The following is a 14333-nucleotide window of genomic DNA, read 5'->3' on the forward strand; positions in this document are numbered from 1 at the left end:
TGAAGAAAACCTAGGGAAGTTGAGCCTGTTTGGCTGAAACATGTTGGCCCCTTGATGCCAGTTATTTGTTTAAGCTGCATTTTGCACTGTTCTGTTTTTAATTAAGGGGTGTGTCCTCATTTCTAATAAATATTCCCTTTATTGGGACACATCATCTTATTTTAACCCACTTCTCTTTTGCACTGCTTGTTTGTTTCTTTCTATTGCTCCAATGGACAGTTGAAACTAACTGCCTTTCGGATTATCCTTGAGTGATTTTTTGTTTGGGTGCCAGCTTTGCGCACATAGGCGTGGTGTCCTTTGATCAAGCGGTTCACCATCCCCTTAAGCTGGTTGACCAAATGATAAAACTGATCATTTGGAATAGTTGATGGTTATCCAGATTTTGAGTACATGACTGATCCCAACCACATTATCACTAATAGTTTTCTTTGGCCCTGGGTGTGATGTTCCTTGGACTTAGCATTTTTATAGTATATACTGATACACTCTACCATTGGGAGAAGTGTTTGGCCTTTTCATTTATATTAGGCTTTTAGACCCCCGGTTCGTTGTGTTTCATATTTGAGTATTTGGGGATATGAACTCGGGCTGGTCTCTAAATTTCCCTATGACCCTATATCTGAGTGTTTTTGTAACCACATTTATGCACATACATGCTAGGTACAATTGAAAAGTGCACCGATTCCTTCGCCATTGAAAGGAATTAAAAAATAAACTCTCCCCAGAATTCCTCACAACAGTGAAGCACGAGGGCAGCAAAACAAGTAAAAAGTGTGTGGAAGAAGAGAGTCCTGGACTTTAAGAATGGCAAAAAACCTCTAGAGAATTTTGCAGAGCAGAATCTGAATGGGTTTTGCAAAAGGCAGGGTATCTGATGATGCGATCCCTATCCATCAAGGCTTCAGCTAAAGTAAAAGAACTGGACATATTCACAAGACAGACTCAAATAACACAAATACTTACAACAGGAGGCCACTTTATTTAGAAATCACTTCATTAAAAGATACAACAATGGCGTTGCACTCAATACAAAATAAACAGACAAATCACTTGAAAAGATAAACATGAGAACAACCCACTTAATACTGCCTTTCTCCACAACAGAAGTAGTAAGTTGACCTGTATTTGAATCACTGTCCTTCAATTTGTCAATTTCTGAGTATTGGCGGCAGATAGATAGCAGCACTAGTATTTTTTTGTGTAGTGGTTTGAAAGTAATGGCGATATTTAAAATATACCTTAAAAATAAGAGGATCTTAGCAATATTTGTACAGCATTTTCGGTCCCTGGGCACCGGGCGCCTTGTAAATGCAGCATGAGCTGGGCAGCTGAATACATGGCTTGTAAACATAGGCCTTTTCATGGACTGCAAAATGCTAGAGTGACTGAAGTACAGAGAAGACAGTCTTCAGGACTCCTCATCAGTGAAGGTACCTCATGGAGGATGATTCACCAAAATGTCAGGGGTAGTGAAAGTGACATCACCCATTCTTTGCCCACCTCTCCCCCTCAGGGTATCATATGGTTGACCTCGTCCCAACTGTAGCCCTGCAACAGCTGACTATTGCTCCTGAGTTGAAATTCTGGAAGGACAATAAGTGGATTTTACAGGAAGTCAACAGGTCTCCTCCTAAAGCCCAGAATGCTGTGCTGCGGTCTTAATGGCCCTTGAGAACAAGGGCAACCGGAGCAGAGCCAAGTGTACCAATTGATGTCCTTCAAACACCTAAACATTGCAAGCAGAGTTATTAAGTACTGCCACATTAAATACAGGCCCTAATGTCAACACTAAGATCAGGCAACATGGTGTTCTTCTGTAGAAAGAACCAAGCACGGGACACCTGGTAAAGGCACAGGAATAAGTATCTAAGGCATCCATAACAAGGCAAGTAACTGGAACTAAAAATGGATGAGCAGCAAAAATAAAAAAAGTGTTGGCTACTCATACAAATTGTTGTGTGGAGCCATGTCCACCAGTCATTCATCAGACACCATCCATCATTAACCCAATATCACAGAAGAAGTGAGACATGATTGCTTTATGCGAAAAGGGTCCTACCACTCAATTTGTCAAGTACCCTTACAAAGTGCCCACAAATTGGTACACATCACTATATACCAAAATCTCAATGGTTCAGCCATCTTTCCCTAATCTCTCTCATATATTCATCATTGTTAATATTCTCAGCTAAAGTGTATGTTTTGCCCATACAATCCCTCTAATAACTGACTTTAAAGCATTAAACACATCTCCATCTTTTCTTGCCTACTAACTTCTCGTCCTAATTCTTTGGCTATTGGCCAAGATCAGAATAACTCTTTTGTAATTTACACATCCTCCTTTGACAAGTACAAACATCAACATTCGGTTGCCTTTAGTGACACCCTGTAAAGTGGTGCAGAAGAAAGAGTAATACAGTATCCAGCATCAAATCTCTATTGTGTTGTTGCAGTCATTGTTGATAAAATCAATTAACAGCTACCAGTCCCTCTGAAATATTCCCAAGTAATGCTGGAGAATAACTCCTGTCAATTGTATTTCTGCAGCACATTAATGAATCCTTTATATCACACAAATTAATGTTTGTATTTATCTATTCAAGTCATAGCCCACATCTTCTACCCTTCCTGTGATCGTCATGCTTTCATCTAAGTACAGGTTAGCGACCATGTCTATTTTTTTTTGCTTTCCTTGACGTTGGATACCATTTTGGTTAGGGCAAGCTATTGCCTGAGAAAAGCAAAAAAAAACGGACTTTATTGACTGGCAAGTAACCTTTTTTTCATTCATAGATATCAACTGAGACCTTTTTTTCTGATTTGGGTATGAGGACTCCGATTTCCCTGAACCATGCGATGACGGTGCTAACTAATGTTCGCTGTTCTTAATGGAAGAGAGGGGAGCAACAGGAAACAAACTAAGAAGCAAGTTAGAGCCATCAATAACAGGTTAAAAGGGATCAGGCAGGCCAGGGTGTGGAAGATTACACTGGCGGAGTGATAGTGTTTGTACCATTTAGGACAGGGAGAGATAAGTCGAAAGAAGAGATCTTGTTAGAGTGGAAGAAGAGATGAGTGGGAAAATCTAAGATATTTCCAACTGCTAAGGCTGACTGTGGCAAATCAAAGACCAGACAGCACTCCACACCATTCTACCTATTGCTGAGAACACATAGGAAGAAAAAATGCATATTCAAAGGCACATCCTGGTGAAATTCTAAAATCAAGTGCTGACTCGGGTATAACATCAGAGCACCCCAGACAGTATAATTTAACAATTAAAGGTGAAAGCCTAGCAACAATGGAGTGTTTGGATGCCAACGTCAAACCAGGGTACTGTTCAACACTAACTTCACACTCCCATTCAACATGGAGAGAGTTATGTGCCACAAAATATGTGACCAAGCTACAGAAATTAAACCGTTTTTCAGTTGCATGAGACTATGTCCACAATGAGGTAACAGAAAGGAGATGTCATTACAGCATAAAGCAAGGTCTGCTCTTTCTGACCCAGAAGTATGGTTTTACTACCATAAGCTTAGGAAATCCTCAAGCTACACTTGACAGATAGTCCTATAAAAGTTTAATAGACGGGCTCTATCAAGTTTCTCCAGCAAGGCAGTTATAAAGTGCTTCATAAGTTTCTACCATGCAGCACTAGCAATAAAAGTCTACAATACCACTAAACCCCTTCCAATCTACGTTGCCTCAGAGGTAATCCTTTAGAAGCACAAAGCAGAGACTTCTGAAACAGTGAGGTGGATTTTTGAGAGCATAAGGCAGCACTTGCAAAGGCTGCAAGAGCAAAGTGATTCATTATTACCATGAGACAAACAATTGGATTCTATGTGCCAGTTTACTCAACTTGTTCCCAAATTGTGATGTTTGCACAATCACAGCTCAACAAAGATTGTGGTATCAGGATGAAAAGCACAATGTGTTAGAATCCCTGTACACATCACAAGCACAAGAACACTAAGAAGAGGAAGAGATCCAATATGGTATGTGTGAAAAGAGGGCTCTGGCGATCACAACACATCAGTAAGAAGGCTCACTGTTACTTAGGAGCAGAACTGTGCCACAGCAAAACCACTTCTTTTGTTGATTCACTTTCCTTGCCTAATTTCCCTAAAAATGTGATTAGTTCTATGCATTTTCGGGCCACACAGAGAAGATGTACAGTGAAAGCTAGCAACCAATAAACTATACCATTAAGGCCCTGTGTTTTCTCACATTTTAAGCAGTACAGATTAGTATCCCGGTTCCTTCTTGCCAATCTGCTTCACTAATGAAGACCTTAGAATAGGAGGACAACCAAGAGGAGCAAGCAAGGTATATTGAACAGTTCTACTAGTCTCAGTATGACTTGGACTCTAACCGTGACAAAAGGGAATCAATGTCTGTATAATTTAACTTAGTGGTGTAGCTGTAAAGGCAGAGGCTGTACCAACACACAGGTTGGACGATGAAGGACACCCCACCGGATATATCATTTGCCCTCTAAACTCGCTCTAAACTCGCTGCACTTGATACTTGGAACAATAAGTAGACCATTTTAGGACATGGCCCTTTGCAACTGGAGATAACGGGGTTGTGCCATTAGTCATCCATTTGGAATAGCCACTGCAGCAAGTTCAAGGGGTTTCCATGAAAAATATGCCCACTAGGAATTACAATTTTGCTCCACTGGGATACGTCTATACACCAGAGGTAATGTTATCAAAAGATACGTCAAAGATAGCTGGAAATCTCTATGTGAGGAATTTACGGCTGTCTTCATACATACAATATATTGCTCAGTTCAAAGGGATAAAACATCATGTAAAAAGTGCCGAAGTGGTGCATTGTGACCTTGCCAACCGCTGAACAAAAGTCAAGACCTCCTTTCCTTGGAAGGAGGGGTATGGCTGCATTCTCCTACCCAAGCCATGCCCAAAGGGCAGGCCATGGGGCCGTAATAGAGATGTGGATAGTCTGCACCCAATGAGCTTTAAGTGCCTGAGAAATATGATGGACGATAAAACATGACCGAGTGCAAAAACTCAGGAATCAGTACTAAATGTTCTCATTGGCGAACTTAAAGCAAGACAAGGTGGACAGGACCATACCAGCGAACTCTAAGTGCTGGAAGATGACGGACGGGTTTCTTCATAACTTCAAGCTTGAAGGGGATGGAGGGCGGGGGGGGGGGGGCAAAGAGTTCAAACTGTGGTTTCTCTGCCAGATTTCAAGTTAGGGGCAGAATACTGGCGTCTCATCCGTGGAGGTGTCACAAACTGGTTGTAGTGGTTAGGCCGGTCTGTCTGCTTATAGTAGTAGGTGGTGGTGCCCTCAGAATTTACTTCCTGGTTATAACTACCGCAAGATTGGCGGTGTTGATAGCTTTGGTTCCGTTGCTGATTGTATGGCTGTGAATCAGGGGTCTGGTAGCCATCAGAAGACTGTAAGGATTCAGAGGAACCCGATGACTGCTGACGCCTGAGGCCTCTCTGTGATCCATTGTTTAAAGAATTGCTTCGCCAGCGCTGGGGAGAGGGGTTCTCCTGGTGTCTATACTGCTGCTGTTGTTTCCACTGCTGATTCTTCATCTGGCTGTATGGACTCCATACTTCATAGGTGTCAGAGGATCCTTTTTTTCCTCCTTGTTTTTCATTCTCCTCTGTGTTTTCTTCTACTTCCCTAGGGATTTTCACTTCGATCACATCTTTGTCTGTGATTATGATGTGTGTTCCTGGACTCCAAGAGTTCCTGTGACTTGGGTTGCTCTTGAAGGGGAAGCGAGGCTTGCGGTTCTCTGGAGGTATGAAGCGATGTGTTGTGGTCTGCCGACGAAGTTGCTTGGTGATCTCTTGCTGCTGAAGGTTCTTAAACTTTACCTGCTCCTGCCTCATCCACTGTAGACGCCCACGTCTAAATAGAGGGTCATCTTCCATGAGCTTGGTGACTTGGATCTCCTTTCCAGCCTCTGTGCTTCCACTCGTCTCCTGCTGGAGCTGTAGCCCAATGCTGCCAGAGCTCACTCTATTCTCCACACTGAAGTCCTGGACTCTATGTCCAGATGTGGCAGCTCGGATTTTCTGTTCATGAGAGCCAATCAATGGAAGAACCTTTTCCATTTTGAGCATTTTGTACCTTAGTGTGCGGATTTCCTCATCTTTCATATTATTCTGGTTCTTTACCTCTAGAAGAATGTCCTCTAGTTTGTCCACATGAACCTTCAAGTCATCCACATCGGTTACACCCTTCCCAAGGGACAAGACATCCTCAATACGCTCATCCCCGACTCCCACTGTATCCCAGACATCTCGAGACACAGCACGCCATGAATCACGCTCATTGGGATCCTTCTTCCCATACATAGCACAAAGTTCCTTCATTTTAACAATAGCCAAAGCCTCTATCTCTTGTCGACTATGACGGAAGTCGTTCAGAGCAACCTCGTAGCAAATCTCCTTTACAGCTTGAATCTTGAGATCAGAGATGGTTACCCACTTTGAGTCTTTACTCAGACGCCTGCGCTGAGGAATTTGGTACATTTTGGTGGGCTCTCGTTTCTTGCCACTGCTGGGGAGCCCACATTTCATGACGATGCTCTGAACTTTGCTCGGTGGCAGTTTCTCTCGCAAGGACGTGATAAGCCTCCAACTCTCCTCACATGATCGCTTCTCAGAGTCATCCCCGCTATCGGAGTCTGCATCCTTTGGAGAGGAAAAAAAAATCAAAAAGTCCCCAAAATAATCAAAATTAAAATTGCAAAGTTGTAAATCAAATTATGAAAAAAACAGCTAAAATAACTTAACAGAACAAACGTGGAGTGTTTACAAAAGCGAAAAACAAGCAAAATAATGACTTGCAGTTTCCACTCTGCTCACAAGGCCAACACAAGAACAAACAAGTCAATATCCATATGGGCCACCAAAAGGGTTTGTCCTGTTCAGGTCGCACTAGGTGCTCTCCGAGATAATTCATTTATAAAACGAAGGCAAAAAAGACCGCTCGGTTAAAGGTGAAAGTAGAATCCTCAACAGGCTGCAGAACACATGCATAAGAGAGCAGGCGTTATAAAGGCTCCTGGTGCTTTCATCAGAGAAGCCACAAGACAGCAGTGCAGCAAAATCCTGGATGGTTGAGTAGCCAGAAAAAGGATAAAGCAATTAGTACACGAATCATCCTCTCTGCATGCTTATGTTAGACAAAGTAGTACCAACAGAGAAGTTGAAGATGTTAAATGCTAAGAAGACAGAAGATGTTAAATGTTTAGGGGTTATCAGTCCAACAGTGCAAATCACACATAGGATTATGACAGACTGGCTTAACTTTAACCCATGCAAAGTTTATCAGTGTGAAAGGACTTTAAGACAGAACATGGGCTATACTGGAATCTCTCGGTGCAAGCGTTTACAATATACTGAAAGGTGTGGTACTGGTATGCTTGTATTTCAAATTAATGTCAAGTTACTTAACTGTAACTATGGATCCCCTAACTTATACTGTTTGCATGTCAACACTGTAGATTCCTCTGGTTTTAAAAACTCCTTGGCAAAACAAAAGTTACACACTTCAGTGTGCACAATATATTATGCATTAGTAGCCAACCACTGTACATTTCTAATGTTCCAAACATTTAAAAATTCACTCAAGCAGTAACTGTACACTGTTCACTCATGTCTGAATTACAATAGCCAAGGAACAAGCAAGGTACCCTATATTTATCCGAGACAGCAGAAGCTGTGGTAACATGAATACTGAGCATTGGCGATTCCTTGCTACATGTAAATGATCTGTTAATCTCTTTCAGCATGTGGATTATGCAGGTTCCATTCTTTAAATCTACTCTCAAGAAGTCATTGTAAATCTAGAAGAAGTGTTAATTTTGCTTCTTTTAAATATAATGTTCTCAGAATGCTTATTTAGATGTCCACATAATAGTTGAGAAAATCTCGGCCATGGATTTACAGCTGTGACAGTCAACCACGAGGTTTTGCTGGGTGGAAATTTGCATCGACTGCAACTTCATAGAGATAAGACCTTGCAGGGAAGCATCAAAAAGTTGTACACAGATTATAATATAGTATACAAGATTAGGTTCATGGTGTTAGGAAGAAGCAGGTAGAAGTAGTCTTCAATTTTAGACTGGGGAAAGGGGAGCTGGGCAAAGTAATAATTTAATTGAAGAGATGCATTTTCAAATTTTTTACTGAAATGGAGAAAGAGTAAATCTCATCTCTGGTAGGATGCTATTACAGAGCCTAGTCAGAAGGATTATCTTTTGGTGTTTTGCCCCATGTAATTCCAATCTGGCAATGTCATGACTGAGTTGTGCTGACCTTCTCAGATAGTGATGTCATCTGCAAGCTTGGGTGGCCTGTTAGTTGTTAGCACTTTGTATAATTCTTTAAGATGGAGACTTCTAGGTGGAGTAAGAATAGTTCTGTCAAGGTGGGAGCACCATGTTTGTAGTTCTTCAGTCCTCTGAAGAATCAGGTGGGGAACTTTCATTGATGGATCTAGGTGAGATTTAGGGAAGATGATGAGGAGGGCACTACCACTATAAAAAGGTAGAAAGGGAAAATGGTTTGTACAACTGTGCACAAGTTTGTTTTGGGAAAATAAAGTATCTTGCCAATATCGGTTTCAAAGGAGAAACTACTCTCAATGATAAATCCAAATGATGGTGTGTCTGTAAATCCATCCAGATATATACTGGTTAAAAACTCCTTGAAATGGCTTTGCTTGGCGCCGTAACTATTAGGGATAAACTTGACTTAACCCCTTCTACGCTGATGACGAGCTGGGCTCGTCATCAGGTAGCCTCCTCGCACGCTGATGACGAGCCCAGCTCGTCACGTAAAGTGCGCTTTAGAAAATCTCAGCGTACGGGCGGAATTCCGCCCGCACGCATGCGGTTAAGAGGGTTTGACATGCAGGAAGGGACTCTATATTAAGGCTTGTATAAAAGTCAAGGCTGCTTTGAGTTGTTGATGCCATTGCTTGCAGAGATTAAAATGTTTAGCACATTCTTCACTTTGGTTGATTTGTAACCCTTTCAATATCTATTGCATCAAAGGCCTCCAACAATACATGATCACTTTATATAGCATTTTTCTAGGACATCTCTGCCATTGGCAGCACTATAAGTAACTGGTGTTACTATTACTTAACTTAATAGAAATCAAGTTATCCGCATTAGAGGATTGAATGACTGAGTCGGCAATGCCTGAGTTCCAACCGATCTCCAGCAAGGAAAATGTTTAACCCCCAGTTCTTATCTGTTCATCTACTCTGACTTTGTATGGCTTTGTATGCAGAAAGCGCTGACAATTTGGCATCAGAACAGAGGCTACCGACATCTATTATTAAGGCAGACTCTCTCCAGGTCATCTGAATAACCAAAAATATATCATGCAGCATAACTGCACATTCAGCAAAGTTGGAAAAACATATGCTGCTGATGTGGCAGACGAGGAGTGCATTAATCTGTTTTTATAAATAAAATGTCTTCTCTTGGATAAAATAAAACTTTATGATACCCATTCTCAGCACCAATCCTGCTCTAAAGAGCTTGCAGAGTAGTCCTCAGAGAACCAGTTACTTACCTATGGTAAGGCTTTTTTCTGGTAGAAGCTCCTCCAAACTGCAGATTCCTCGCTCACTGAATTTCTCCATCTGCCAGACATAATCCAGAATATTTTCATAGCAACTCCCATACGCGCCCAAAGGTATCGTCATGCGTCTCCGGGTCATGTGCATACCACTTCGGAAATTATGTTGGACCACTATAACCACGCCACCATCACACACACCGTCAGTTTCTTTCCCATCTTTGTCCGCTCTGTCAGACGCAGAGCCCATAGAGGTATGAATGTTCCATTATGAAGATCTTTAGATTGGAACCTTCTTAATTAATTGTATGAGTAGCTCACACAAAATGGGGAGGAAGGCGGGTTGGTGAAGACTCTGCGGTTAGATAGATTCTCTATCAGAAAAAGATTACCAAAGGTAGCTTGTTTTTCTGATAGACCTCTAACAGCAGATTCATCACTTTGTGAATAGCTACCACAGCTCTACCTCCCCCGGTGAGGGGTCTGTGGAATGACTGACCAGGAAATCCTACAGGACAGCTAAAGAGAAGCCCCTCTGGACCAGGCTGTCTAGGCAATAGTGATTTGTTAATGAGTGATGCCCATGTAGCAGCCTGGCAAAGGTCCAAACCGGGTACACTGTGCGCCAAAGCAGTGGTAGCAGCTTTTGGCCTGGTGGAGTAAATGCCTAAGCCTTCTTGAGCTGCTTCTCGGCTAGCCCATACCAGACCTTTATGCACAAGGCGATGCATCAATAGATGGTTTTCTTTAGTACGGCTTTCTCCTTTATGGCTACAGAGAAATCCCACAAAAAATTGAACTACCAATCAATGGTCTCTGGTCCTATCGATGTAAAACCTCACGGCCCTCTTAGAATACAGTGGAGACACTTGTCCTATGTGGACAGACAGGACTACCTTCGGAAAGGAAGCGTAGATTGTCCGTATTACCAGTTTGTACGGAAAGAAAGATGTGTAGGTCTGCAGAATGAACAAGGGTTGGAGTTTACTCGCTATGCAGAGGTCACAGGTGTAAAGAGTAGCTGTGCATCGGTTCAAAAGGAGTCCATATTAGAGAGGTGAGAACCAAATTGAGATCCGAATGTGGTATTATGAAAGGTGTTGAAGTGAACATGTGAATCAGCCTCTTTTGACAAATGCATCATAATAGGTGATTTGAAATGGGATGGCTGATTGGGCAGCTTTAGAAAAGCCAAAATGGCTGAAAGATGGCCCCTAACCTTTGCCACAGCAAAGCCTTGCTGGGCTAGAGGGAGGCAAAACAATAAAATGTCAGGTTGAATGTCACAGGAGGAACACCAGGCAACAAACTTCTCCCTCAGTCCCGCATATAGTTTTATTGGAGGGATGCCTGGCAGCCAGGATAACCAACTATATCTGGAGGAAGATCGAAGGCAGTCAACTGTTGCCATCAACCTCCACACAAAGAGGTGTAGGTTGTGCAAACTCTGGGTCAGGACCCGGTCCTGCTGCTGAAATAGGAGGTATATCCAAAGAGGCAGAGACTGAGTTTGTCCAACAGAGCATTTAAAGATCCTGCTGGTGTTGAGCAGTCAGGATGATGTCCTCAGCATTAGGACACTTCCAGAGATGTAGAAGCCTCCTAGCACATTACTCACGACCACTCGCCACTCGGTTTGTTGCAGTACCACATGGTGACTGTTTATGAGAACCTGTTCCCCCTACCCGTATGTTCGGAATGACCACCTTCAGTGCCCTGCAAATCGCCCGGAATTCCAACAAACTGATAAGGATTTGGGTCTCCGCCGAAGACCAGTGTTCTTTGATCTCCACTATCCCAGATGCTCAACAACCTAGCAATGATGCATCCATCACAACCGTTAGTTCTGACTGGGGTTGGGAGAGGGTTGCTGCTGGTCCAAATGTGGTTCAACAGCCACCACTGCAGGTCTTTTCAGTCTCCTCTGACACCTGGATGGAGTACGAAAGATTCCCTTGGTCCTAAACCCACTGAGACTTCAGATGCCACTGCAGAGCCCGCATATGCCACCTGGTGTAGTCCACAATGAGGCTGCATGAGGCCAAGAAACTTCAGAGTCCTTCTCACTGAGTCATTAGGTGCAGAGCCCGCATTTTCTAGACTTGTTGAGGTGGAGGGAAGGCCCTAAGCACAATGTGTCCAGATGGTTCCGATGAAGAGGAGCCACTGTGAAAGTGTCAATTGTGACTTTAGCAAGTTGATGGAAAAGTCCAACGAGGTCAAGAGGCTGTCTGTAGATTTGACTGTTTGAGGCGAACCCACCGTCAGCAACAAGTCATGGAGGTAATGGAAAACGGATATTCCCATCCTCCACAGATGGACTGCAACAACCACCATTACCATTGTGAAAACAAAGTGCACTGGGATGGCTAATTGGGAGCATTGAGAGCTGAGAGTGCTCTTGGCCAACCTGAAACCGCAGGTAACACCTGTGTGATTGTAGGATGGGGATGTGGAAATAAGCATCCCCAGAGCAAAAGCCAAAATCTAGTCACTTGGATCCAGGGTAGACAGAACAGGTCATGGGGAACATTTTGAACATTTGCGTTCGGAATAAGTTCAGAGGGAGTAGATCTAGGATGGGCCAAAGGTGTCAGTCCGTTTTTGGCACTAGGAAATAATGAGAGTAACAGGCAGTCCCAATCACTAATGATGGCACTCTTTCTACGAATCCCTTGTCCAAGAGAGCTTGAAATTCTCTTCAGAATATGGAGAAGTGGTCCTCCTGGAGGTGTTGTGGTGTGGGTGGCCTATAACAGGGAGGTGACATGAAGTATAGGCTGTAACAATGTTTTACAATCTGGAGCACCAATTGATCAGATGTGAGGCTCCTCCATCTGGAGAGGTGAAAGGTGATCCGACCTCTTACCGGGGGAATCGGGTGATGCAGAGTGGCTTAAAGCGGTTTTGGGACAGCTGGGTAGAACGTTGCCACTGGGGGCCAGGAACCTGGTATCCCAAAACGCTGTCTCTACCTTGCGGGGACTTAGAGGCCCGTTTCTGTTGATGCACCTCTGTTGGTATCTACTCTGAAGCCTCAAAAGGGGTGAAATTGTTGGGGAAACAGAGGCACTGGTGGAGCAAGCCCAAGAGAGTAAGTTGTTACCTTGCTGTCCTTAAAAAGCTCTACGGCTAAAACAGCCGTGTCTCCAAAGGGGTGGGCACCACTGAAGGGCACGTCCATCAGAAATTGTTGGATGGAGCTGGAGAATCAAATGGAGCAGATCCAAAATTGGCACCTAGACACCACTTTGGTGTTGGCTGTTGTACCTAGGTAGTCAGCAGTGTGCAGGCATAATCTTATGGAGTTATTTGCAGTACCTTAGCCATCTGAATGAGACGTAGGTTTGGCCAAGCGGCTTCTGGGATGGCTAGCAAGATGTCCGCCACCCTGTCCCACACCATGTGCGAGTATCTCACCAGGAAACCGCTAGTGTTGACTAACCTCAGTGGAAGACTGGCCTAGGAGAGCATCCGTTTGAGGTCACCTTAAGTTTAGACTCTCTATCTGGAGGGGTGGTCAGAAATACACTGCTCTCCTGATCACAGTAGCAAAGGAGACAGACTCCTCAGTGGCCTAGGAAGGGAGTGGAGTGGAGGTCTGCAAGGTGCCTAGGCCCTGGTCCTGTGCAGGTTATAAAAATAGATTTTTATTGTCAGAGAGGTGATTAATTATCATCATCTTGAAATTAATGTAGACTGAGTGGAAGCGACTCCGGATCAGACACTGGATAAGGACAGATTCGGTGCAAAGTCAGTGGAGTTCTCTACAGGTTCACCGTAGAGTCTGAAAGGACTATTGGTTCCCACCCTGGCATCAGCATCAAAGATCGGGTGAGCTGATGTGCCACAAGATGTGTGGGGTGTGGCGTCAAGCCCAAAACCACAAGTGAGGTCAAGTGGCATAGTCCACATTGGGGATGGATCCACTGGCGGTAGACCGACTAGTGATCACCTTGGATCCCTCGGGCTTGGAGGCACTTGTGAGGGAACCATACAGGTGCTGAATATTCAGTCCTTACCCTCTAAAATTTCCCCGATTTGTTGCAGCATCGCTACGGGCCAGGGAAGTGAGGGTGTAATGGAATCAAGGTTGGAATCAGATGCAGGATCAGAGACAGAGTCTACAGCCGAGAGGTACCCAGCATGTCATGAAACTCTGAATGGTGGGATTGAAGAGATGAAGCAAAGTAGTGTTTGGACTACTTACGTTTCTTAGATTTCTTGGCCTTACCTGAAGACCAATCACAAGAGCTGAGACGGTCCTGTTATTGACTTCTTTTGGGATTCGGCAACATAGAGGTTGGTTTGGTGGTCGGCTTTTGAGTTCATCTTCATGCATTGATCACAGGATGCAGAGTCGCGCTTGGAGCTGAGACGGCAGAGACCAATTCCCTGTATGTCCATCACTGACACCTGCCTATGGCAACCGTTACACAGTATGATCTCTGTTGTTTTAGGTGGGGACATGTCCCTTGCACACTGGAGAACAGAAGGAAAAAAACAATCTCAGAACCCTGACAGAGCGAGGGACCGAGCTTCAGATCAGAGTCAGAAGAAGCTGAAAGGAACTGATGTCAGCGCACGGATGTCACACGAATATAGTAACCTCAATGTCATATCCAGGGTGGCAGTGGGCTAGATGTGGAGCTGCACAACACCACCTACCTGTGCGCTAGGGAGCGGCTATAAAAATCTTTCACATCCAGTCTGGCACGTGGGATAATT

At 43.8% G+C, this 14333-nt stretch overlaps 1 protein-coding gene across 5 annotated transcripts in view; it reads right to left on the bottom strand.

Moving 5' to 3' along the window:
• KIF1B (kinesin family member 1B) overlaps positions 1 to 14333 on the bottom strand; it is a 1137443-nt gene that overhangs the window by 710830 nt on the left and 412280 nt on the right. The window contains exon 21 of one of the 5 annotated variants that reach the window (XM_078642266.1): positions 963 to 6701. The exons of the other annotated variants lie outside the window; for them this stretch is intronic. Coding sequence (XP_078498392.1) covers positions 5205 to 6701 — 1497 coding nt within the window. The 3' untranslated portion in view covers positions 963 to 5204. Of the gene's footprint in view, positions 1 to 962; positions 6702 to 14333 lie in introns of those variants that run through there. 5 annotated transcript variants of the gene reach the window in all.

This window comes from Lissotriton helveticus, chromosome 5_1 (genome assembly GCF_964261635.1).
Source record: "Lissotriton helveticus chromosome 5_1, aLisHel1.1, whole genome shotgun sequence".
Classification (NCBI taxonomy): Eukaryota; Metazoa; Chordata; class Amphibia; order Caudata; family Salamandridae; genus Lissotriton; species Lissotriton helveticus.